General features: G+C 38.3%; 1 protein-coding gene and 1 long non-coding RNA gene across 3 annotated transcripts in view; one reads left to right on the top strand and one right to left on the bottom strand.

Annotated features, from left to right (window-relative positions):
* The window catches only part of LOC125339606, a 23,637-nt gene extending 2,351 nt beyond the window's left edge, over positions 1-21,286 (top strand). The window contains exons 2-4 of the long non-coding RNA XR_007208567.1: positions 2,916-2,927; positions 7,811-7,815; positions 21,055-21,286. This is a non-coding gene — a long non-coding RNA (uncharacterized LOC125339606). The remainder of the gene's footprint in view (positions 1-2,915; positions 2,928-7,810; positions 7,816-21,054) is intronic.
* Positions 409-26,884, bottom strand: Vps37a (VPS37A subunit of ESCRT-I). 2 transcript variants are annotated; one of them, XM_048330804.1, is made up of 12 exons: positions 26,460-26,884; positions 15,947-16,021; positions 14,683-14,797; positions 13,866-13,966; positions 10,251-10,476; positions 8,579-8,649; positions 6,565-6,692; positions 6,424-6,482; positions 6,276-6,344; positions 3,563-3,706; positions 2,542-2,583; positions 409-873 (listed from the first exon to the last, which is right to left on the bottom strand). In XM_048330804.1, exons 1-12 carry the CDS (start codon positions 26,588-26,590, stop codon positions 856-858), a joined length of 1,179 nt encoding a protein of 392 aa, XP_048186761.1. In that variant the 5' UTR covers positions 26,591-26,884; the 3' UTR covers positions 409-855. The 2 variants fall into 2 exon arrangements, with proteins under 2 accessions (XP_048186761.1, XP_048186759.1); XM_048330802.1 differs by having other exon boundaries at positions 410-873; positions 2,503-2,583; positions 26,460-26,876.
* Positions 26,885-26,922: the final 38 nt, after the last annotated feature.

Here is a 26,922-nt window from a genome sequence, read left to right as displayed (position 1 = left end):
TTAAATTTAAGTGAAATATTTACCTGTATTACTTCTTAAATGCATTTCTAGTCTTAAAGATAATATAAAACATAAAAGAGAAGCTGGTTTATTCTTCTGATTTACTGTAGGTATTAAAAGTTACTTTCTTGAGATGGCACATTGGCAGGTTTGGTATTTCCTGGTATTATGAATATTTAAAAGCAAATTGCCGGCTGGGGATATGGCCTAGTGGCAAGAGAGCTAGCCTTGTATACATGAGGCCCTGGGTTCGATTCCCCAGCACCACATATACAGAAAACGGCCAGAAGTGGTGCTGTGGCTCAAGTGGCAGAGTGCTATAGCCTTGAGCAAAAGGAAGCCAGGGACAGTGCTCAGGCCCTGAGTCCAAGGCCCAGGACTGGCCAAAAAAAAAAAAAAAAAAAAGCAAATTGCCTTTGAAAGAAGGAAAAAGGGAGGGTGTGGGTATTTTTACACAGCTGAAAGTTTTTTAAAAACTGAGAGGAAAATAATCTAAATAGATATCATTCTTGATAAAGAAATGAGGCAGTTTCAAATTAAAACTACAAATTTGAGTAGTTTTATAAAATATTAAAACTAAAATTACATGCATAAGGTATTTAATCATAAGTATAGCAGTGAAATTTAAATAGAACAGGATTTATCAATGATAAATAAACATTTTTAGTGCAAATACTGCAGAGAAATTTTCAAAGCAGAGATCATAACAATCATTCTAATCTATATAAAATCAGTCTCAGTTCTTTAAACAAGGTGTAGAGTACATCCGAATCCAGCCATTGTAATGAAATGCCAACTTGCAAACTTAAATCTAAAACAATGTACTTAGTTTTATGTCCCATTTCTCTTGGCAGTTCATGTTTTCAGGAAAATCTGGAAAGACAAAAAATTAAATTACTATTCAGACAATGTATTTTCATTTCTTTCCATTCTTTTCCACTTTAAACTTATTGTAAAATAACTTGATGATGAAGAACCATAAATTTATTAAGGAATGGAGAGTATTCATAGTACGCATATGTACAAGCAATTACTTATTTCTAGTTTTCAGTCATGGAGACTACACACTTAATATTTAGTATTAAGTTTGGAAAATAATACAAAGAACAGTTTACAGTTGGAGTAATGTTACTATGAGCTCAAGTTTCAATAAGACATGCCTATCACTTTCTTCCCTGGAGTCCATTACCCTTTTCAGGGAATTTCCCATGCTCCTTTTTCAGATCCACTCCCTCCTTTTTAGCCCAGTTGACTGGGCAGAGGACCAAATGACACCTATCTCCAGGCTAAGGTGATTCAGCCAAGATGGAATCTCATCCATCTCTTTCCCAATAATTTATATTAGAAGACCAGGACACCCGGTCAAGTTCCACTGCGTGCTTGAACAGTCTGATTGTTAATGGACTGTGAGCAGAAATAGTTGGAGGGTGATTCAGAAATAGAAAAAAAAAAAAAAAAAGGCTGGGACGGGAATACAGATCAATGATAGAGTGCATGCCTACCATATAGAAGGCCTTAGGTTTTAGCCCAGCCCTGAAAAAGAAAAGAAGGAGGCAGGGAGGCAGACTAGAGATTCAGAATGGAAAAGCAGAAACCTTAGACAGTGAAGAGGAGCTAGGCACTGGCTTCTAGTGTTCCACTCTTAGGTAACAGCTATGCTTTATTTTGGCACTGTGCTGTATCCCTGCGTTGTTCAATAACAGACTTTTACTTACGTTTGGGTAAGATCTGTCTGTCCTTGTAACCATAATCATTACTGAAGTAAAACACATGAAGAGGAAAAAGGGGCTGTGAGTAGGTAAAAGTATAATAGATATGGTGGTAGAAGAAACAACAGGATACTAAAGGGGAAAGGGGGAAATTAAAATGGATGATCTGTTGCTCTCCAACATCATAATAAAAAAAATAAAAGGGATAAAATGGGTGATATTCCAGATATTCCACATTATAAAAATGTTAATGAGACATCAGTGCCATCATTACTGGAAATTCTTAGTTTCTGAAGCCAACAATTTTATAACACAAGTAGGACTTCATGAAGATCATTCTGGCAGTACCTTGTAGAAAGGAAAATCCTATAATTAGAGAGACTTGACCAGAAAAATTTGAGGGCAGTACTGGTGTGGATGGAAAAGAGATGGACTGGGCGTTCATTTTATAGGGATGGGGAAAAAAGACAAGATGGTTGAGTATCGTGTCAACCAAGTGTTAGGGCATACAGTTGACCACACCAGCTTGAGAGACAGGAACCGAGGGACCTACCTCGATGTTAAACACTGCATCTAGGCCAACATGAGAAAATATGCAAAAGAGTTCTAATGGCTCTATGCTTATTTGTATGATATTATACTTAATATATAATGCAAAACATTCTATGTCACATAGCACATGTGCCAATATAACAGAATTATGCTTAAAGCTGTTTAAATAGACACTGTTAACAACTGTAGCAAAGAATACTTATATCCTACATTTGTGACTCAAACCTGAAACATAATTTACCTATAACGGAGTGTGAAATTGGCTGTGCATTGCTATCACCTGTTGAAGTTTCTCTTCCTTGGCTCTTCTACAGTGGCAAATCTAGAAGATAAATTATTTAAAATACCTTCAAGTACTGAATTCTTCAGAATCTAACCATCCAGAAAAACTTTCAATTTTGTTTGCAAGCAAACATCCAAAATATAAAACTCTGATCCTTTATTCTGATTATTCAATCCCAAATATCTGTATTTTTAAAATATGGAAATAAATCCTAGTCTCTTAACCATAAAAGAGTAACAAAAACCTTCTAACAAGGTGTAGTTCCACAGCTATGTAGAAATAATGGACCAGAGACCAAAGCCATACTATTGGTATCACCAGAGGCAAGTCATCAACACCTGTGAACTTCAATTTTCTCTTAGGAAAAACAGAGGTTAAAAAAAGTCTGCCCCATATGTGTGTTTATGCATGTGTGTATCATTATAGTTTTTATGAAGATTGCTAATTAAAGATTGTTTTTAACATTTGATGTTACGGAGAAATTAGGGTATTTAGGGCTTTAGTACAGAAACTATTAAGCAGACCTTTTGGTTTTCACTTTAATACAACAAAAACATCAAAATTTGTGCAGAATGTTCTGAATAATTTGTTAGGTAGGGTTTGAACTTGGGAATTCACACTTGCTAGACAATTCCCCTACCACGTGAGCCATATCCCTGGCCCTCAGTAATATTTTTTAATTCTCCATAATTAAATTATAAAACAGGTTGCTATTCAGGAATATATTACAACTATGAAGACAACTTAAATGATATACTAGTGCCTACAGAATGATAGATACTATTATTTCTGAAACAGAACTCTTACTTGATTTACCTGCCTGTGTACTCAGAACAAGCAGGTTTAAAGTGATAGTAGGCTGTTAGGCTGCTATCCTTCCCAATAGAAGCTCTTCAGATTCCTCTTATAGCACTCAAAATTCCAGCTCAGTAATGTGTTAAAGCTTCTTACTCATAAGTCTACTTAAGTAATTTGACATTATGGTGTCACTCATCCTCAACTGAAGAATACTACATACTGTTCTTTTTTCCATGAAGCTACTGAGAAAATCATCTATTTCAGTTTTTCCCTCCAAGAAATCTTCAGCAATATTATCCGATTCTTCCTCAGCCTCATGTGCAGCTACTTTCAATCTTGCCTGTAGGGCACTTGCACTACAACTCTGGAAAAAGGAAAAACAACCAGGAATCATGTTAGTCTATAATACTCAGAAAAATTAATCACAGGGGGTGGAGAAATGAGGTCAAATTATTGAGAGGCGGGGCTAGGAATATGGTCTAGTGGCAAGAGTGCTTGCCTCGTATACATGAGGCCCTGGGTTCGATTCCTCAGCACCACATATACAGAAAATGGCCAGAAGTGGCGCTGTGGCTCAAGTGGCAGAGTGCTAGCCTTGAGCAAAAAGGAAGCCAGGGACAGTGCTCAGGCCCTGAGTTCATGGCCCAGGACTGGCCAAAAAACAAAAAACAAAAAAAATTATTGAGAGGCAATTCACTGTATGCCTTAAATAGCCTCTGTGAGAAAATCTGCTACCTTATAACATGCTACAAGGGTGGACAACAAACACAAGAGAAACCAATGCATTGTCTGTACACCATCAAATGAAAAGCTAGACAAATAATCTCTGGAAGATTCTAGAATTAAATAGTTGTGAGAGATACCCACTAAATTGACCCATAAAAAGACCTTTGGATGTTCTTGTCTAATCCCCTGCCTGTAAGTGTGTGTGTGGACCTAGTGACTCAATGTAGCCAAAGAGGCAGAACTGCTAAAAAAGCTGAAGGTATACATAAGAAGAAAACATGCCATGTTCATAGGCTGGAAGATTTAATGTTGCTAACAGTCATCAGAGACACCTACAAATTCAGTGCAAACTTCCAAAACCACAACAGCATATTTTGTAGAAATAGAAAAACTTGGTCTAAGATGAGTCTATGGAATCTCTTGAGACCCTGAAAAGCCAAAGCAATCTTATAAACAGCATAGTACAAGAGCTACATTAATCAAAACAATGTGGTACTAGCATAAATTCAGACCAAAACAACAGAAGAAATAAGCCCTCACATATATATGGTCAAATAATTTCAGACAAAAGTGCTGAATAGGGAAAGGATGATGGTAGAAGTACTGGATATCCACATGTAAAAAAAGTGAAATTGGACTTTTGTCTTATTTCATATAAAAATTAATGTAAGAACTAAAACTACTTTTAAATAGCTGTCCTCTAGCATGTGGGATGGTATATCATTGAGATACACACCCACGGGAATGTACCATAATGCACCACTTTATCAACTTCATTCAAACGAGTGATCTGTCTACAAATTTGAGTTGTGAATAATTGGAGAGTGGAAAAGTGTGTCCTTTAATAAAGCTTCCTAATTTATGTTATCTGGTTCACATCTCAGTATTTTATAATTTTACTGCTATGGTGAGGGTTTCTTTTCCTACTTTTGCAGTAGTACTTACTTGCTGGACCATGGGAAACTTTCTCATTTCTCTAGGATTTTTTAATTATTTTTTGATAAACTAGTGAACCACTGCTTCTGTTCCTTCATATTTTTTCTTGGCTCATAGTAATAATCAATGTTAGATAAAAGTGATAATGGGAAATTACTAATTCCTAGCTTTATGGAGATCCTGGAAATGTTTAATCACTATGTGTGATGTGCACTGTTGACTTCTAATATTTTTTATCAAATAAAAAACTAGAATCAATACTATTGTGAAAAGCTTCTCTAACATCTAAGCTCTGATGTGGCTATTTCAGTTATTCTCACAGTTTTTTGGGTTTTTTTTTTTTTTTTGAGAGGACTGCTTAAGTTTGACTCAGAAGTCAAAGAAGTTTGTTAACCTTCCTGCATCAGTTTCCTCAGCTGTAAAATGAAAAACAGAAAAAAAAAGTACCAATATCGTCCACGTAGAGTATGGCTTATGAAAAGGTCAGTATGTGTAAAGAGCTCAATGCAGTATACGATATATATTAAGCACTAATATTAACTATTACATCTTTTGTTCTAAAGGACGATCATAATTCATGGAGTTCATTATGGATTTATAGTATCATTTAAGATCTCTTGTTTGTTATTTTATATCACTTTGGCTTCACTTTCTTAAAGTTAATAAAAATACTATTTTTCCATAAGACTGGCCTTAAACTATGATCTTCCTCAAGGCGTCCTATGTAGCCGGGATTACAACATGTATCACCATACCGAACTGGTTGAGGGGAGACATGTATCACCATACATAACTTAGGAGGAAGTGGTCTTATTAACTTATATGTGCTATGAGCGGTTTTTTAAATTTAATTTTATGGTGCTGAGGATTGACCAGCATGCCAAGTGCTCTACCATTGAGCTACAGCCTTAACCCTATATTCTCTTTTATAAATTACTTCTTCAGAAATATAGACTGAATTTTATAAGATACTTTTCATATATTATACTTCTTAATTTGCTAACTTTCTGTCTAAGTTGTGTGTACCTAAGCTTACAAGTTTGTCTTGCGGGGGGGGCACTTTTCATATTTTGGAGCAGATACATTCTTACACAAACACAAAGAATGTACAGTATTGCATAACTGAGAGGCTCTCACCTACATGTAATGGTATCAGGCCTAATAAAGTCAGGCACTTAGCAAATTTCGTCTGATACAAATGAAAAGAAACACAGCCCGTGTATGTGAGGATGAAGTTTGTGCAGGAAAGGGGAAGAACTGGATAATCTTACCTCACTCAGTTCATGTTGTCTCTGCATCTTCTTCTCAAAAGTAGATTTCATTTGTGTAAGTAACTCATACTGAGAGAGAAAAAACAAGAATGGTATTTAAGTCCATTTTTAAACTGTAGATAGTTGTTGAAAATTACCATTAACTCACCTTATCTAAAACAGTTTGTCTTTTGGCTTCCAAACTGGGCTCCAAGAGGAGATTTTTTCCTGTGAGATAAATGTCTGATTTATTTCCAGGTAAAGATCAAATTTCTCTCATGAAATATGAGATGAAGTAAGGAAGACATACTTGCTAATTCCTCAATACTTTTTACTAAGTCTTCTTTGTCATTAATAATTTGTTTTAGTTGAGGCAAACTCAGAAACTGTTCTAGTAATACTTCTTCTTGTTCATTCATATCTGTGAGTTGTGACACACTAGAAAAACAAAAAACAGGTTGTTAAATGAATTAGTCATCTTTTTCTCAATGATGATAAATAGTCATAATTTAAAATTTCATTTGGTTGACAGAACTCTAAATAACCTTTACACGTACACATAGAACATTAGGAGCTTAAAACATGAATCATATTAAAATTATAAAGTAGATTGTTACAAGATTCCTAACTGAATTTGAAGAAATGAATTCTGACTCAAAAATTTCTCATACATCTTTTTTCTTTGAAGATACAACTGTGGGTAGTGTTCATAATGAACACAGACCTGAAATTAACAATAAAAATTAATTTAAGAAAACCAAAGGTACTGAAAAAAGTATGAAACAGGGAACTCTCCCTTAATCAGCTGAGACTCCTTAAAAATAATAGAGTAGCAATATGGTTAGGTATTTTCCCTTGTTCTCAATTCTAATCAAAGAAGGCCGTGCACTATAATGTAAGATTCAAGCTATTTATTTCCTTCAGAACAATGCATAACATAGTACTATGGTAAATCTGAAACATTAGAAGTACACTGACAGGCTAACATTAGAAGATCCTTCCTCTATCATGTGTATACTTGGATTGTGAAGAACTTTTATGGGAGATTGGTCTGCTGAGTTAGCTTGAGATGTTGTCATTGCCTAACTTCAAGGATATGTTGGTTAAAATATGACTAATAAAATCTCCCTAGAAACTACAGGGTAAGGGGTCTCTTGTTAATATAGTATGTCAAATTGGATAATGACTAAGGTGCGTGGGTAGCATTAACACCCTCCCATTTAAACCTCTGTGACTCTTTTGCTGTTACAATAAAAGATATAAATGTATCTGTATGTATACACACATGTTCATACAATATGAAAAAAATAATGGAGGGCCAAACACAAAACAAAAATGATTACTTGTGGGGAAAAGAACTGGGTGGAGGGAATATGAGTGTTAGCTGAATCTTTCTGGTATTTTTAGTTTTGACCATGAAGTCATATGAAAACATATATATTTAAATTTTTAAAAGGGGGAAAATTAGACTCTATAAGAAATGGATTCTTGTGGAAATAGTCTGTTTTTTTCCTAAGCTGTATAAACAATCATCCAGCTACCTATTATTTGAAGAGAAACAGTATTTGGCTGGCAACATTATATCCTCAGGACCAAATTACAGAAAACATAAACAGTAGATGAAAATAGAAACTTTATATTCAAAAGTTTTAGTAATAATTGCTAGGCACTGGAGGCTCATGCCTGTAATCTTAGCTGCTTAGAAGGCTGAGATCTGAGGACTAAAGCTCAAAGCCAGCCCAAAGCAGGAAAAGTCCATGAGACTCTTAACTCCACTTAACCACCAGAAAGCTAGAAATGGAGCTGTGGTTAAGTGGTATAACACCATCCTTGAGCAAAACAGTAAGGAACAGTGCTCAGGCTTAGTTCAAACTGCACTGCTGGCACATACAATAAAAAAATCTTTGTAATAATATTTAGTACTATTATTTTGAAAAAGAACAAGAGCCCTTCAGAGAAATGGATGACTCAAAGTCGGGGAAAAGAAATGTCCATGAGGAGCCCAGCACTTATTTCTGCAGAAATGACAGAGAAGCCCACTTCTCACTCATCCCAGCTTCTGCATCTTGCCATGTTTTTTAAACAATTATGTCATTCTTAGCATCTAGAAAAATCCCTAGATACAGACTATTCAATGAATACATCCTATAAGATCTAAAGTTACTTTATAAAATATTCCCACAAAGACAACCACAAATAGGAATAGTGAAGATTCTTTAAAAATCTATTTAACATAGCTATAAAATCTGCATCTGCTTTATATGTAAAAATAAAACACACAATGATCCAAATTTTACTCTCCCCATTTTTTTTTTTTTTTTTACCTTAGTTCTGAGAGTTCTGGAAATGCATCAGGGACATCTGGCATCTTGTAACCAAAACCATTTTGGTTTATCTAAAGAAGATTTTAAAGGGCATTAAATTTCAGCCATCTTACTATTTACTTAATACAAAAGTAATCTTTATGCTCGCTAAGAAGCAGGCACTCTTACCACTCGAGCCTTTCAGCCAGCCCTTTTTTACATCAGTTATTTCTGTCCCTAGGGCACCATGGTACCCATCCTTTGTATTTTCACATAGCTGAGGAGGACAGGTATACACCACTGTGCCCAGCCCACAGTTCACATGGAGTCTCACAAACTTTTTATGACTGAGCTGACTTTAAACCATGATCCCAATCTCTACCTCCCATGTAGCTAGGACTACACATTTGAGCCACCATTTAAGGAAGGCCCATAATTGTTTTTACTAGGATGTCTTCATCTTTGCACTTCACATTACTCCCTGCTTTCAGCATATTTCAGTGTAACTTTTGCATATAACTTGGGTATGTTTGTTTTGAGGGCTTCATAAGAGCCTGTGTTAGCGCGCCTTCATAGGCGCACATACAGTTGCAAAATAAATCTCTTCAGTATACTTGTGGCTGTAGATTCCACTGATCTTGGAGAATATATTTTTCTCTAGCTTCATAAACTCTCAGCAGTGTGAACAGTTATACATTTAAGATAGATGAAGTATCAGGGCTGACGAATACACGGTTTCCTTTTTTTTAAGGCCTTTGAAATTTTTTCTTGAAATTTTGTTAACACTAACTTTAGTTTATATCACCCATTAATAGAATGATAAAACATTTTGGAAAAACAAAGTCCATTTGGTTATATATTCTTAATTGACTACCAACTCCGAAATTAGTAATAAACACTGGATTATAAGGTTTTCTAATAGCTTAACATTACCACAATTGATATTCATTAAGGCAAACCTGAAAGTTGTAAAATCCCCTTATATTGTATGGACAATTCTTTGAACAGAAAGCTATCAGGTTAACCTCTTATCTTTCTTCAATTACTTTCTTTAGAACACCCTTTTTTTTTTTTTAAGTAGGATGCTGGAAGCCCTTAGAATACCACAGAAAACCCTCCTCAATCCACACCTTGCCTCCAGTGTGATAGCTTTTGTGCCTCCTCAGGAGCCTGCCTGACAGGAAGGCCTGCTACAGGTGGTCCCCAAAAGGCCACCGGGCACCTACGCAATGCTTCTGTCAACAATACAGCCCCTCACCCAGTGTCTTCAATTTCCTTCTGTTGGCAAATTTATGACCATCTTTCAACTCTGTCCTCAAGCATAAATTCAATCACTAGTCTATTGGCTTCACTTTTATTGAGCACTTGTTATATGTATGAAATGTGGTTTGAGATGCTAGAGATAAAATGGTTAAAACAACAACAAAAAACACACAAACAAAACAATCAGTCCTAGTTCTACCTTGGTCCCTTGAGAGCCATAACCATTCCCACACATGTCTCTACCATAAAACTCTACACCCTCTATTCTACAAATCCATAATTTGTAATTATTTGATAATTTGATAATTACTTCTTTGTTTTCCTGAGTTTAGAAATATAACTTAAAGATTTTATATGTTGTGCCTTAGTAGCTGACATATCACTGTCTGATGACTAAATACGTATTACACAGATTACTGAGGATACCAACCGGCGTTGAAGTTTCCATCGTGGGAACAGGCAATGGCAGACTTGAAAGGATACCAAATGCAGGAGCAGCAGGCTTGGCTGTCGTATAACTTGTTGTTGAAGAAGAAACAGTGTCAGCAACAGACAAAGAAGTGATGTTCCTGTTAGCTTCTTGAGGAGGATATGGAGGAAGAAATGGAAAACCCTGAGGAGCATAAGGAGGCATCCCACCTGGGTTACTGTACAGGCTAGAGAGCAAAGAGAACAAACATTAAATCAAATACCCGGGTCGGGGGGAGGGGAGAGGGAACAAGAATTTGTCCCTAAACTGTGACAAATAACAATGGTCATGCATTTCTAGTTTTGGCAGATGATACTTGTCATAATTACATGACAAAATTAAATGTTATATAAACTGATTAGATATAAATTCCTCGAAAAAGAACTTTGATTTCTATGAGAAAGGAGAAATGCTCTAAGAAACATAAAATTCAAAAGTTTAGAATGAGCAAAAGCAAAAATGCTGAGTTTCTGAGTTCCTATATTCAGTTTCTTCATAGAATGAAAAACATGTAATCCAGAAAACAGATGCATATGGACGCTGTTAGGTAGCTTTTGTTGTATTTGCCAAAATCTGAGTGAATGAGAATTTTCTAGAATACTTTAAAGGAAAATTAGGTTTTTTTTCTGCCTGGGCTAGCCTCAAACTAGATCCTCCAGATCTCAGCCTCCTGAATAGTTAGGATTACAGGTATGAGCCATCAGCACCTACCTAATTTCTCTAGTCTACAAAATTTCCTAATGAAGGGCTAACAGTGCAATAGCAAAGTAGAAAAAAAAAGAATATATAGAAGCTACAGAATAAAAACATCTCTTAATGGAACCCTACTGCACTGCTGGTGGGAATGTACAACCACTCTGGAATGAAGTCTGGAGGTTCCTCAATAAACTAAACATAGACATACCCTATGACCCAGCTGTACCACTCCTAGGCATCTACCCTGAGCAACAGGATCCAGGACACAACAAGGACAGCTGCACTACCATGTTCACGGCTGCACTGTTCACAACAGCCAAGATATGGAAACAACCCAGATGCCCCACTACCCATGAATGGATCTAAAAAATGTTACCTGTATACAATGGAATTCTACACAGCTACTAGAAATGATCAAATAATGGCATTCGCAGGGAAAGAGACAGGACTAGAACAAATCATGTTGCACGAGACAAGCCTAGGACAGAGAGACAAATGGCGCATGGTCTCCCTGATAGGTGGGTGTTAGAATCAAATTGCAAAGAGACATGACAAAGCAAACAGAACCCAAGATACTACAGACACAGCAAGACCAAAAAAGTGCAGTCTTGGGAAAAATACTCCAAAAAGTAGCACCCAAGCACTACTTCATATGTACCTAAAATAATATACAGACTTAAAAAAAACTCCAAAGATAAGGAAACAAACGACCTCTTCTTAATTAGTCTTATAGTATTTAGAGGAACCTGTATTCTTTACCTCACATAGGGTATATACACATGCACATCTGAGGGAAGCTGAGAGAAGGGCACAGAATCAGAGGAAATTGGGTGGAAAAAGAATACAGTAGAGAGGGCCCAACAGCTGCAATGGACATTGATGAAAACAAACGAAGCAACTCAAGGGTAGCCGGGGGAGAGAAGAAATGAGAGAAAAAGAAGGAACAGATTACACTAAGCAAAAGGAAAGAAATGCACAAATCACCGGACCTGGAAGAAACTGTTTTATTGTTAATGTTCATAAAATTCATTTGAGCACTGTAGAGTGACAATGTCCATCACTGAGTAGGTTTTAAAAAAATGAAGTGGGTAACAAATATGGCAAAAAATGTACTCAGTACCTATGCAACTGTAATCCCCTGTAACACCCATGTACATCATCTTGATGATAAAAAGAGTTAAAAAAAATCTCTTAAGAATAGGAAAAGATGTCCAATTTCACAATTAGAAGATAAACACACTAAAAGTATGCTATCATTTTCCGCCTATCAATGGGAAAAGATCTCTTTTTAACACAATTCTCTATTGGAAAGTAGTGCATAGGAATAGAGACTAAGTACAACTGCTATAGAGGGAAATTTTGCAGTATTTGTCAGTATAACAAATGTGTGTATGTTACTGTTAGCATTTTTAAAATATGTTCATGTTTGGAAAAAAAATTAATACAGCACTGAGAGCCATGAAGAGAGGTGAGACATATGGAAATACTATGACAAACAAACATAATGGTCAAAAAGAATCTTGCTAACACATTATAGTAACCCTATAAAATGGAAATTTTGTTGCTATAAAGAATGAGAAAGTAGGATATGTACTAACATGGAAATGCTCAAAACCACACTACTTAGTGATAAGAAAGCAATGGGACAGTGCGCTACTGCCTGTGTAAAGGAGAATAAAATACTATAAATATTCCTTATACATATATAATTACATATACATATCTAAACACTTGGGAGAAAAAATTAAGGTGCAAAGGAAAAAATATGTGGCAGAGAGACTTTGACTGAATCCTCAGACTTCTTCAAACCACACCAACTAATAAAAAAAGTAAAACAAAAAATGGTCCCTAATCAAATTACAGGCGCAGAAAGAAATTAAATGTTCTTATTTTAACTACAAGCCCAATGGTGATAAGTTATGTACCCTAAATAGTTAGGACTTATTTATACTCAGAAAACTACCAAAAAATAGTAAGCCATGAAAACTACACGATAGTTATAAAGATAAAAATATAAACTCCAAAAAATAGAGATTCCAACATAAGAAACTAAAGGAAAATGTGAAGAAGACAACAAGTGGAGGGCTCTAAATGAGCAGTGTGTAGCTGTCCAGGGAGTGACTCAGAACGGAAAACCAAAAGAGGAGCAAAAACAACAACAACAAAAAAACCCAAACAAAACAAAGAGTAATCAAACTCAGTGACTACCTGATTGATATGTCAAAAAAATGGGTGATAAAATATTTTTATCTCTGTGGAAATTAAGATCTTAAAGTTAAGAAGGTAGGAAAACTGAAAAGATCTAACAAAATGACAGCAATGGGACATCTGAGACCAAAAAGTAAAAATGTTAAGTCTGCTCTGTGACAGATAATATTTAGAAAGTCAAATAATGATAACACTAAATATACAATGGAAGAAAGGGGTAACATTGTCCAAAAGAGAAATGTATACATTTCCTAAATTGTAAAACGGTAACCCCTCTCTACAACACCTTAACAACAATGAAATTATATTAAAAATAATAACACTAACTATGGACTTATGGCAAAAATAAGATAATTATACTAGAAGGATGAAGATAGAAGTTTTATACAAGACAGTTAAAACCAGATCTATTATAAAAGGCCAGTAGATATTATCTATATGAAAGAATCAAGAGATAGCGCCGTGTTCATATCATTTCAAAAGATGAAAGTAAATATTATGAGAAATAGCTAAAACTGGAAAACATAATTGCCTCTGAAAATGTGGATATTACTTTTGAGGAGGTGAGGATGTGGAAATTGGATTTTCTTTGAACATCAATTCTAAGTATATTATTTGACTTACCTGATAAATGACAACACATGCAAAAGTTGTTTTTATAAATATACTTACTATGGAAATGCTGTTGAGGTGGGAGCTAAAACTGGAGGATTCTTCCAGAACTCATCCAACAGACTCTGGATAATCTTTCCAAGATCTGAGTGCATTGTAAACTGAAAGTAACAGTAATAATGAACAAAATCACTGTCAAAAAGTGACTATAAAAGTATCATTGGGATAATGTCATTCTCATTCTTAACCAACTTTTGCAGGTCAAGAATAAACAGAAAAGCATATGGTATTGTGTCAACTCAAGTTAACAGCAATCTACAACTTATATCATTTGCTTATAGTACCAATACTATAAATATCTGATAATTAGCAAATCAGGTGAAAAGTCCATTCAATCAATAATGGAGATAAAACACTTTACTGTTTACAAAACATGAAGTTTCAATGGTAAATACAGAGAGCGCATTTAAGTACAGTCTTTCATGTTAATCAGCCATATCATATTCAATGACTTCAATTTAGTCTTGAGTAAAAATAGTACTAACTACTAAAAACAGTAAAAAAAAAAATTTGGTTACTGATTTCTAAGCTGAAAATTTTAAAATATACAAGTATTTAGTAAAGGATCTGGGACTGTGGCTTAGTGGTAGAGTTCTTGACTAGCATGCATAAAGCCCTGGGTTTGAATCCTCAGTACTATATACACAGAAAAAGCTAGAAGCAGCACTGCTCAAGTGGCAGAGTGCTAGCCTGGAGCAAAAAGAAGCTCAGCGACAGTGCCCAGGCCCTGAGTTCAAGCCCCAGACTGGCACACACACAAAAAAAAAAGTAGTGAAGAATAGACTTGTCATGTTATTCTGAAATAAATCATACATACATTGCTTACTAATGGAGAGGTAACATATATTCCTTGTTTATCCATTAAGTGATGTCGGATTGGTGGATAAACACTGATCACTGGTTTTTCCTGAGGGAACTGTGGAGGAAGTAATCTGGCAAAGATACACAAATAAAACATAAAAACAGTTTGTGTTATGTTAGACAAACACAATCCTAAAACAAAGTTAGCTAAAAGCAAATTAAATTTTCATACTTCATATGATTAATTCTTTAGTAATACTGATCTGTAATGGTTAAGTTGCCTGAAAATATACAAAAGGTTTCACATTAGTAATAAAACTATACAGCAATTCAACATAGCAAAATTTATGTGGAATATAGATTCTGTAAATTATAAAACAGTCTATGTACTATGTCAAATGCTCAAATATTCAATTTTCCAAGGTGTACAAAACCTAAGCTAAAATGTAGGTCTCGTGTTTCTATCAAATGAATCATACAAACAGTTTGATTATTTATTGAATTTATGGTCCAATAGTTTTTCCTTACAAATTTTAAAATAAGTAGATTATGAAATTACTTTTGCAATGCTGGCAAGAATGATTTTGATGTATATTTTACTTCCAAATGGAAAAAAATAGCATTGAAATATTGGAGTAATCATCATGCTTTGGTTCTGACTCCAAACAGTAAATTCTCAATACAAAAAAAAAGTGGAACTATTTTAGAAACACCCAAAACTTAAGTTTAGCAGGTAAGCCTTAAAAAATGGGAGTTTGTTGCACACTGAACCTTGTTTCCAACCCTCTAGAGCTCAGAATATTTCCCTATAAACTGCCTTTCTGTTGGCTCAGAAAACTATTGTTGCCATCATTGTAAAGAAGAAAACTGGGTCTTCTACTTAGATCTTCGAGGGCATTAGGTAAGAAATAAAAACAGTTCAGTGATATAGCTAAAGATTTTCAAACTAGTTTGGCCTTTGAGCCAGCCACACTGGGTTTATATCCTGACTAGGATTTTATTCTCATTTGTAGGTCTGCTAAGATTCATAAAGCTTGGAACACTGCCTTGTGCTTTCATTCACGAAACTAGTATTTAATAAGGATGCCTATGGTCAGACATGATGCCAGAGAATGAGGACATAAAGGATAAATAAGGCAATGAAAGTGATGTTTTTCACTTTCACCAAATCAAACTCTTACTCAAAATAAAATTTAAGCTGCTTACATCTAACAGTATCTAAGAGACAGAATACAAAACATCTTGAATCTTTAAGACAAAAAAAATACAATTCTACTCACATATTAATGTTAATTGTCAGGTTGTTTACAGTGAAGGGCAATCTGTATTCCACATCTTTCTGTATTTCAGCTATACTGTATGAGCAAATGTAGAAAAATTACCAAAAAAGTATTAAACCATCAGTATCAAAAAATAAATGTTAAGTAAATGCTTAGAGCTTACTACTTTTAAATTTTTGTACAGAATGTAGATAGCCCCCATAACTTGCATCCAGAGAGAAAAGTCATCACAGACTTATCAAACCAGCAGGCAATAAAATTCTGAAATACCCAAGGGGTAACGCTAGGATGCTAAGGGGAAAAAAAAACTTAAATTAGTGGCAGATTATCTTTTTATCCAATTTATCAGTAGAAGGAATGTTAGTTCAATCATTAATACAAGACATCTGTGGCCATAACACTCTGCTAATATCCAGCTATACAGACAGCTAAGAACATCTAGGTCTTAACAGTCCTATGAAAGAAGCTGCTGACTACTTTCCAGAAACAGATATTCCCCTTTCTTCCTAAGAGAAGCCTGATTTTACTCTGGGTCTGGTCTTTTTTTTGTAACTACTTCTTGCTAAAGAGTAAGTCACAGTCAATAAAGTTTATAGGGAAGTTGTAGGGTGGATTTCCATTGAAGGTCTTTACAGAAGAACAGAAAACTGGTCTGAGCTCATTTTACCTTTCCTGCCTTCTTCCAAAGTCCTGTTTAGACCTGATGGTTGGAGTTCTAATATCCATTCTGGACTAGGTGTGACCACGGGGATGGGAGCCATGCACTGGATATGCAAAGCAGAATGGAAGTAGCTTGAGTCCTTGATGAAACTGCCACAATGTTAATTTACTTTATGTGAGACACAAACTTTTATCTTGTGTAAGCCACCATTTGAGGGGTTTTTGTTACTGGCAGCAGGACAAAAGGCCTCTTAACCTTTCAAGTCAGGTCTCTGGGGTATGAATTCTGCATCTACCATTTACTTGCTATGCAATTATGGGCAAATTACTCAACCTAAGCCTTCTCTCTCAAATGGGAAATAGAGATGTTAAAATCATCTACCTAGAATTGCTGTCAAATTAAACAAGATGACATATGTAAAAGCATAGGACCAAGCAAGTATCACTCAAGAGCTTAACTATTTAAAAAAATTAGAACATGCATCTTAACATAGGCCCTGTCTAGATCTGTGGTACTGAAGTTCAAACTCATCAGATTTTCCAAACACTGTTTGGGTTTTTAAAGAAATTTTTCATAAAAAAACATCAAAATGCATTTTATTAAAGTAACTTCTATTTAAATTTTTCTGAAAGAAATAGATCCAGTTCATTTTGCTGCTGTTATATTCTTAACAGTTATTAAAGTTTTTACACATTTTTCTTACAATTGAGGTATCGAAGATAACAAAAGTAACATTTATATTATTAGTGTAAAAATGAATTCCACTAGCAAATCTCAAAACCAGTAAATCACAGCGTCTAGTAATGCATTTTTACTCGTGGTATTAGGCAAAGGGCAGGCAAGTATTTGCTTTTACTTAATTAAAACAAGAATCACTCTCTAAATAGTCATTACAAATGTGATTCTTGTTTCAATGACTTAAAAGAAAAGCTTATTCAATGGGTAGAGACAAAAGAGTGAAAGAAATGTTTGGCAGAAGTTAGTGTTTTAGGTGGGCTTCATCCATTTTACCCACCCATAAACAAGTTTTAAAACTACCATTTTGAGTCTTTAACAGTCTTTTCCTGCATAGGGAGCAGGAAATATTTCTATTTCTCCCAGTTTTAACCCCGCCGGCCTTGGAGCTTCCAATCAAAGCTTGGGTGCTGTCCCTGAGCTTTTGTGCTCTAGGCTAGCAGAACTCTACACACATGATCCACTGCTCCACTTCAGTTTTGGTGGTAAATTGGAGATAAGAGTCTCACCTCCTGCCAGGGTGGCTTGGAACCTTCACATCTTTACATCTCAATCTGAGCAGCTAAGATTACAGACATGAGCCATTGGTGTCCTGCTGATATATTTTTTTTTCATAAATGCATCTCAAGGACCTAAGATTCTGCATAGTTGAAGAACCGCTCCCCATCCTGTGGTGATAGTATTAACTTAGTGCCTCTGATTTTTTTTTCAGGGAAAAGTTAAACTAAAGTACAAGGCAATAGCAGCCATTGCCTGCAATCCCAGCTACTCCAGAATCTGAGATTTGAGTATCCTAGTTTGAAGCCAGCATGGGCAGACCAATCAAAGACTCATCTCCAATTAACCAGTAAAATTCTGGAAGTAGAGGTGTGGCTCAAGTGGCAGAGAAGCAGCTTCTTTTTAAAAAATAAATTTACTGTATTGTTACTGTAACGGTGATGCACAAAGGGGTTACAATTATATGAGTCAGGCAAAGCGTAATTTCCTTTCATATAGTGCCTTCTGTTCCTTCACCCCCTAGAGGACCAGCTTTGAGTGAAAAAGCTAAGCAAGAGCACTAGGCCTTGAGTTCAAGCCCCAGTATCTGCAAACATATCGGATCAATCGGTCAATACATAAATAAAATAGATAACTTCACTAATCAGATTATATAACTGGGATTCTTACTTCTTTGGCAGTTCATAAAATGTGAAATGTAATAGAGGCATTCTGTATGGTTAAGATTTCTTCAGGAAATACACAATTACTGTTTACGCAATTTTGTGTAAAATGGAATTTCTCAAGACAAAGTTGAAATGAGTAAGTACGATATATCTAGTACCTTGTAAGGAAATGGAAATACTGGGTGAGCATATTTCCAGTGAGTATATGGTGATCTTTTCTCTGAAGGACTACTCAGCTTAATGTGAAAGCCAACTGACATTATATTATTATGATGACGATTAAATAGTTGTACACAGGGGTTATTTATTCCACAAGTCAGATTTTGAATACAATGCTTCTTGGTCAATGTCATCCCTTCCTTCCCAACCATCCCCCAAAGCCCTTTCTCTTGAAACCACCCCTGGGAGACAAAACTGTATGCTAAACTGCACCTGGGGACCCTTCTGTAACCTGTGCACACACCTAACCAGGTGAGAAATTCCTGGCCCCGGGCCCACTTGCCTCTTGCCTAACCAGACCCCCTTGTGACTCACCTATAAAATTGTACTCACAAACCTATGCTGCTGCTGAACTTGCCTTTAGAGTCAGCCTGGCAGTTTATTCCTGACTAAAGCTTGCTTTGGCCTGAACAGAGTGAAAGAGTGCTCTTCTCCTTTCAACAGAACTCACAATCCCATCCCCTTCCCCCGGCATCCACCCTCAAGTTATATAGCTCATTTTTATATAATATACATTGAATGTAACTTTATTTGCTTATCCTTCTTCCCTCCATTCCTGTAAACCTCCCCTTTTTGCCCAATCACCAAACATGTTTCCACTTCCTACTATTTGTTGTGATAAACAGTACTAAACTTGCTAGAGGTATTATTCTTTAGCATTCCTCCCCAAAGTGTATGCTCCTTTAGTTTGTACATAAATACATTGAACCTGGTATATGTTATCATGCATAGTAGCTTCCACATGAGAAAGAAAATGTGTGGGTTTTCTCTGAGCCTGGCTTACTTCAAGTAACATGATTTGTTCTAGGTCAAACCATTTCCCTGCAAATGGCATTATTCTTTCTAATGGAGAGCAACATTCCACTGCGCATATGTACTATAGTTGTTGATCCACTTATCCGCTGAAGGGCATCTGGGCTCCTTCTATAACTTGGCTACTGTGAATAGTGAAGTAATGAATGTGGATGTACAAATGTCTTTACCATATCTTGACTTGTAATGTGCTAAGCAGATGTTTCACTGGATCATGACAGTAGTTCTATCTTTAGTTTTCTGAAGACTCTCCAAACTGCCTTCCAGAGTGGTTGTGCTAGTTTACTTATATTCCCACCATGTGACATTTTAAAGATGAATTCAAAACAATAATATCATGAACTTTGTACCATCCAGCTTGTAGATGACCCTTCCAAATAAGGGATTCCAAAGCTTAAAGAAAGTACATGCGGAATAGACAATTTGCTTTTCTCATCTACTTCTCTATGACAGACCAAAACTACTTTTCAAAAGAAATTCCCTATTAGTGCAGGAAAGCAAATACTACTAAAAGCAGACAAATTCTGAGGATGCCCTGGAAGGAAAAAGAGTAAAAAGCAAAGTAAATACAGAGAATAATCCCAACCCTAAACATATACCCAACACAAAGTTGGGAGCAGTTGAAGGCTCTCCAGTCTTCTGACCCAAGTCAATGGAATCAAGACCGCTGGGAGAAGGACAAGGACAATTCTCCGGGTAATGAGTGACATGTAGGTATGTTAGAGAACTGTTCCTTTTCCAGGTCTCTAGGAAAAGGATGCATTTTAACATATTAATGACTGAGAAATTCTGAGCAGCCTGAGAAAATCTAACCCGCTTAATTTTGTTTCCCAAAGGTGTGTGTCATATACTACTTATTTAGTAATATTATCTGAGTAGTGTTCCACGGAACAGATAGGATAATAATAGAATGTGCAAAGGTGGAAAGAGCTATAGATACACAAAAGTACCACTTAAAAATCAACCAGGAAGAAGCCAGGAAGCCAGGTGGTTCAGGCCTGTAATCCTAGCTACTCAGGATGCTGAGATCTAAGGATCATGGTTCAGGCCACAAGACTCTTATCTCCAATTAACCACCAGAAAACTGAAAGTGGCACTGTAGCTCAAGTGCTAGGGCACTGAGCTTAAGAGCTCAGGGACAGTGCCCAGGCCCAGAGTTCAAGGCTCACGACCAAAACCAAAACAAAACAAATCAACTAAAAGTTAACATGCAGATAAGTAAATCACAGGAGTAACGTGGTCATTCTACACAGAAGAAGCACTATGAGAGGGCTTCACCGATACAAAATAATACAGCACCTACAAAAATGTGGATCTAGAAAGCCTCCCAAAGAGCCCATGGATAACATCTGGCCCTCAAGATGGCACTGCTGAAAGGTGGTAAAGCTTTTAAGAGGCAGGGGTTTTAGGTCATTGAGATTGTGGACGTGGGACCCCCGTCTCCTTTTTAATATGCTGGCCATGCAGTGAACACTTCTGCCACATGCTGCTGATAGCACAGTCCCCAAATCATCAAGACTTTCATTTCAGCAACCAGTCAGGGACTGAAACCTCCTCGAGTCCCACTGGAAACCACCTGGCCTCTAGTCAGTGGATAATCTGTTAGTAACTAGGCCCTCCTTCTTCAGTTGCTCCTTTAATTGCGGTCCTTTTCTGGTCAGACAATAGATTTCAAAATCTATTTTCCAAATCTGTTGGCTCCCAACAGCAAATATAGCTAAAGCAGCCGGAAATAGGTGTATCATTGCTTGAAAGCTGTGCTGCATTGAAATTTGTGCTGTCAGATAAACTAGCCCACAACCTTTAAGTTTGGCTTTCCACAAAGTCCCAGAGCATAAACCTAATGTACTCAAATTCTTGCCCCGCTTTAATATGGGTGACCTGTGATCAAATCCATAATAGAGCTCTCACTTCCACCTGAAGTGAAATGTGAGCGCAATCTCACATTTCTCTCAGCCTTCTGGTGTTCTGAGTTCCCAACAGAACCACCTGTTAAGCTCCACTCATAGCATTCTAGGCTTTCCCTGGCCTCTGCCAGCCAAAGTTTTCTAAATTCTTCCTAAAAATCAACTTCCAAGCCCTTTCCATATTGTCTCAGATGGTGTTATGGAAACAAATCCAATTCTCAGGGCCAGTTTTCTGTGTTAGCTTTCCATCACTGTAACAAGCACCTGAGACATAGGTACTTACAAGGAGGAAGGGTTTTATTTGCGGTGACTACTTTTGAGGTTTTACATAATTTAGATGGCTCCACTTCTTTTGGGCCTGTGGCAAGGGAGCACATCAAGGTAGCAGCATATTTACCTTAAGGCATGAATGTAAATGACAGAAAGGGGTGAAAGTTCCACAATCCCCCTTGGAGGACACACCCTTAACAACCTAAAACCTCATGAAGCTCCACCTCCTATCCACACATTTCCAACGATACCACAGACAGGAGCCTAAATTTTTATTAGACAACTTAAGATGATTTTGTTCCTTTTTTTTTTTTTTTTTTTTTGTCCTGGGGCTTGAACTTAAGGCCTAGGTAAAGTCCTTGAGATTTTTTTTTCGCTCAAGGCCAGCACTTTACCACTTGAGCCACAGCTGCACTTCCAGCTGTTTTGGTAGTTAACTAGAGATAAGAGTCTCATGAACTTTCTTGCCCAGGCTGGCTTCGAACCACAATCCTCAGACTTCAACCTCCTAAGTAGCTAGGATTACAGATGGATGTGAGCTACCAGTACCTGCTATGTTCCATAAAGTTTAATCTCAAATACCTACAACAGCTGGGTAATGTACTCTAATATTTACTTGAACATCAAAACCCTACACTCAGGCTAGGAAAGCACTTGCATAGCATGCCCAAGACTGGGTTCTATCCTCTGCACTACACACACACATCCTCCCCTTCAAAAAAAGAAAAAAGCAACAACAAATTCCTCTATAAGAGGATTTATAATCCCTATATTTTCAGATGGAAACTGGAGAATCAGAGGAAGTATCTTGCCAAAGCTTAGCTAGTGGGGCTGGGGATATGGCCTAGTGGCAAGAGTGCTTGCCTCGTGTACATGAGGCCCTGGGTTCAATTCCCCAGCACCACATATACAGAAAATGGCCAGAAGTGGCGCTGTGGTTCAAGTGGCAGAGTGCTAGCCTTGAGCAAAAAGAAGCCAGGGACAGTGCTCAGGCCCTGAGTCCAAGCCCCAGGACTGGCCAAAAAAGAAAAAAGCTTAGCTAGTGTGCATCAGAACCACAAGTGGAATCCAGGAGTTTTATTATATAGATTCTCTTCCCCTATGCATTTATTTATGCTTTAGTTCATTTTGTTTTTGGAACTTAGAATGCTATTATATTGAGGAGCCTGAGAAATCAACGTTCACCAAAGGGCGTGGTGCTACGAGATTAGGAAGTGGGGTCCTCACAGGTCAGTGATCACAAGGCATAGACCAGCTGCTGACCATCCCAGCTGGCCCCACCATGGGTGACACAGCTGCATCTCCTGACTCCCTGCTCAGAGCTTCTTTCTTTATGACCGTATTCGTTGTGCAGGGTAGAACACAAAGAACAAAACACAAAATGAACTCCAAGTTAGATACAGTACTCCTTGACTATAGAAGTAGCACCAAAATTATAATGTAATTGATTATTACAATTAATAGAGAAGTGCTTTACCTGGGAGATCCAGGTAAAAAGAAATAAAGGATTAGTAGTTTTTCACTTTGAATTTCCAGTTAATTATAAATATTAATTACTACTCATAGCATAGCTGCAAGTTGTTTTAGGGAAAAGGAAAGTAATAAGGAAAATAATTTATATATTGTGAGAAAAGAGAGATCTAGTTAGAAAAGCCACTGCTAAGAGCAACTGTTTTTAATATTTTCTGAGCGTATGTATGTATGTATGTATGTATGTACAATCCAGAGAAATACTACTTGCCAGCTAACTTGAGGATTAGTAAGCACAATCATTTGGAACAGTCTCTAACACAAATAATTGAAAACTAGAAAAAGGTGGCTTTAACAGTAAGGAGTTATTTACTTCAACTACAACTAGACTAGTTTTAGGAAGGGAGTTTCCAGAGTTGATTAAGCAGCAAAACATTATCCTTTTTTCCTACTATATTCAGTGGTTAGCTTAAGATCTAAGCAAGCAAGGCACTGGTGGCTCAATGCCAGTAATCCTAGCTAGCTACTGAGGAGGCTAAAACCTAAGGATTGCAATTCTAAGCCTGTCCAGACAAAAAAAGTCCAAGGCTCTTATCTCCAATTAACCAATAGAAAAACTTTAAATGTTGACATGGCCCAAATTAGAGCACTAGCCTTGAGCAAAGTGTCTCAGGGGCAGCAGCGGGGGCCCTGAATTCAGGACCCATAACTAACCAAAAAAGGAAAAAAAAAAATCTCAACAGTAGGGGAGAAGTCTCAAGTAACAATATCTAAAATATGGCAGGTATTTCTTTTTTCCAGCTGTTTTTCCACCCAGACAACTCTTTTTACTTTGGAGAACATGTTATAAGCAGCTTCAGACTTCCCCTTCCACCTCCCAGATACCAAAATTGGGTAAAGAGTCCTACCTCCATAATAGGAGAGAGGGTGGAGTGGTGAGATCATCCCTGATGTAACAACCATTATTCACCTTCCCAGGGCTGAAAGAGCCCAACCTCCACTAAGTCTGTGGCTCTCCAGAGGTTTTTTTGTTTGTTTTGGGGGGGGGGAGTTGTGGGGAGGGAATGGCATCAAAACAGATGCTCTATTAGGAAGTCAGAGTAAATGGATCTTAGATAGGAAATCAACAGAATCCCTTCAAATGAACTTTCCTGTGTGAAGTTAAAGAAACAGTAAAAGTAAAGCTTCTACAAATAAAGTCTGAAGTGTTCGGGTTAAATTGACTAGCAACATAATTATTACTAGGGCAATATATGACTTGAGCCCAGTTGACACAGTTAATTGCTTCCATTTTCATACCAGACTTAAATATGTTATTATGTTCTGGCTAAACCTTTCTTCCCTCCAAGCAGTCATCAGCAGAATTCCTCCTTGTCAAGGCTGGCCCAAGAAGATAGAATGCTTGTCCTCCAAAGCCATAAAACCTAGCAAAGCCACCCTCTTCGTTTTTGCCTAGGATGCTCCCTCCAGAGAAGTCCCACCCCATATGTACTTGGGGAAAAGGAATGATACAGAAAAGCCAAGAAAAATCCGGACAGGCGTGTCAAATGTTCCACCATCTCAGTTAACCATTTGTCCTATCATACCCTGTCCATTCCTTATTGAACCTAAACATAAAACTAAGCAGCTTCTCCTGAATCTTCAGGTCTTTGTTTCTGAAAGCTACAGTGTCATATTAAACTTCCTCTAGGCAAATTTGTTGCCTTTTCTTTTGTATCCTGTCTTTCCTTATTCCCATAAGGAAATCAGTGGTGACCTACATTGGGTGAGAAAAAAGTATCAATCACATCTTTCCCTCTCTACACTTCGGGATGCAAATCATTGAATTCTTCCAGTATTGTAGAAAATAAATGACTAAGAAAACAAATACAATAACCTCAAAGCTGTATAAACTTAACTTTTCAGAATGGAAGCCATCAATAATAGCTTGCCCCCCCCCCTTTTAATGTTAAAACTTACAGCCTTTTGCTTCTTTTTCTTTTTTAATACTAGGGCATGGATACAGGGCTTCCAACACACTAAGGCTTCAGTCATGCCCTGGGTACTTTTGCTTTCAGTTTGTTTTCCAGATGGGGTCTCACTAACGGCTTAGGCTAGCTTTGGTCTTGCATTCTATCTCCAACTCCAGAGTAGGTAGGATTACAACATTCTTTTCCCCGTTTTGAAAGTTCTCTAAAAGCAGAATTGAGATTAAGAGCCCAAATCCACCTTAAATTCGGTCAGCCACAAGCTTCATTCTAGCCAAACTGATTGTACAGTGAACTTTCTTCACAATACATTTAATTTCAAACTATTGCAGATAACTCTAGAAAAGTCATGTATGATAAATAAGACATCCCTTAATAGGTTGCTCAATAAAAATTGCTCGATTTCGTTGTCTCCTGACACATCTGTTAGACGTATGAGAAGATTAACAAGGATTAAAGTTTAACATCTTTATATAAAAGGCTGGGAAACTGTCGAATATAACTCTAAAAACTCATACATCAAACAGGAGTTCTAATTTTCTTAAAACTTGAGAGGCCACAGGTACTACAATATAAAAGACTGTAGCAAACCAGCCGATAGTAAAAACTCAGTTGAGAATAACGAATTGAAAAGTGGTTCAAGTATGACTACAGTATCATGAAAAACTCATAGACAACTCAAGTAACACAATGACAGCTCGCAGGCGCGGAGCCTGTCAGGACAACTGCGGAAGCGGGAAATGAGGTGATCGGAGCAGGGGCTCCCAGGGGCTCCAAAGGGTTGACAGCCAATTTGAGAAGGGCTTCCGGATGAAACCTGGGCGGATCGGATTCCCTTTCCTTGGAGGCGGCGAGGCTTGGGGCATGGCGGCTCGCAATTCTCTTCAGCCAAGTATAACGCTTTAACAATTCTGCCGAGGTTGCAATTCCAGGTGGGCCAAGGGGAAAACACGAGGGAGGAAGGCAGCGACGGATGACAGGGGATACTGACTGGGCAGACCGGGGTGGCGGCCGGCAGCGACGAGCCGCCGGGGGCGGGGCCGGGCAGGCGGCGGCGGGGCCGGGGGCTCCGGAGGAAGACGGCGCGCTGGAGGTGGAGGTGGGGGGGAGGGGGGCAGGAGGTGGAGGTGGGGGGGAGGAGGGCAGGAGGTGGAGGTGGGGGAGAGGGCACCCCCCCGGCCCGGAGGGAAGCCCCTCAGCCCCCCAACGCGCGTCAGCTGGGGGACGCCGGCCCGCGGAGCCCGGGGAGCCCGCCCGCCTCCCCCCCCCCCCCGGCCCCCGGGCGGGAGCCCCGGGCAGCCCCGTCACCTGGAGTGGGAGTTCCGGAGGGACTCGATCAGGCGCTGCTTCTGCTGCTGGAGGCTGGTGAGGCCGCCGCCGGGGGACCCCGCGGCCGCGGAGGAGGAGGCGCTCTTGGTCAGGGGGAAGAGCCAGCTCATCCTCCTCGGGTCCCCGGGCCCGAGGCCCTACGAGGTTCGGGCCTGCTTCTCCCAGCGGCGGCCCGGCAGTTTCCCAGCGAGGGGAGCGGCCCGGAGCGCCCGAGGTCGGAGCCCGGGGGCGGGGGGCGGGGTCCGGGGGGAGCCGGCGTCTTTCACCGAGCCCGCCGGGGTGACGGCCCCCGGGCTGGGTGGGCCATGGTCTAACCCGAGACGGCTGGAACGGGGCCACTTGCCGGGCGGGACCCGAGCCGCGCCGCTCCCAGCCGGGCCAGCCAGTCAGACTGCGGGCTCCGCGCTCCGCCGCGTCCGCCGCCGGCGCGCCCGGCCGCCCC

The sequence above is a fragment of the Perognathus longimembris genome, chromosome 21 (assembly GCF_023159225.1).
Source record: "Perognathus longimembris pacificus isolate PPM17 chromosome 21, ASM2315922v1, whole genome shotgun sequence".
NCBI classification, from domain to species: Eukaryota; Metazoa; Chordata; class Mammalia; order Rodentia; family Heteromyidae; genus Perognathus; species Perognathus longimembris.
This window is presented reverse-complemented; position numbering and strand designations above follow the sequence as displayed.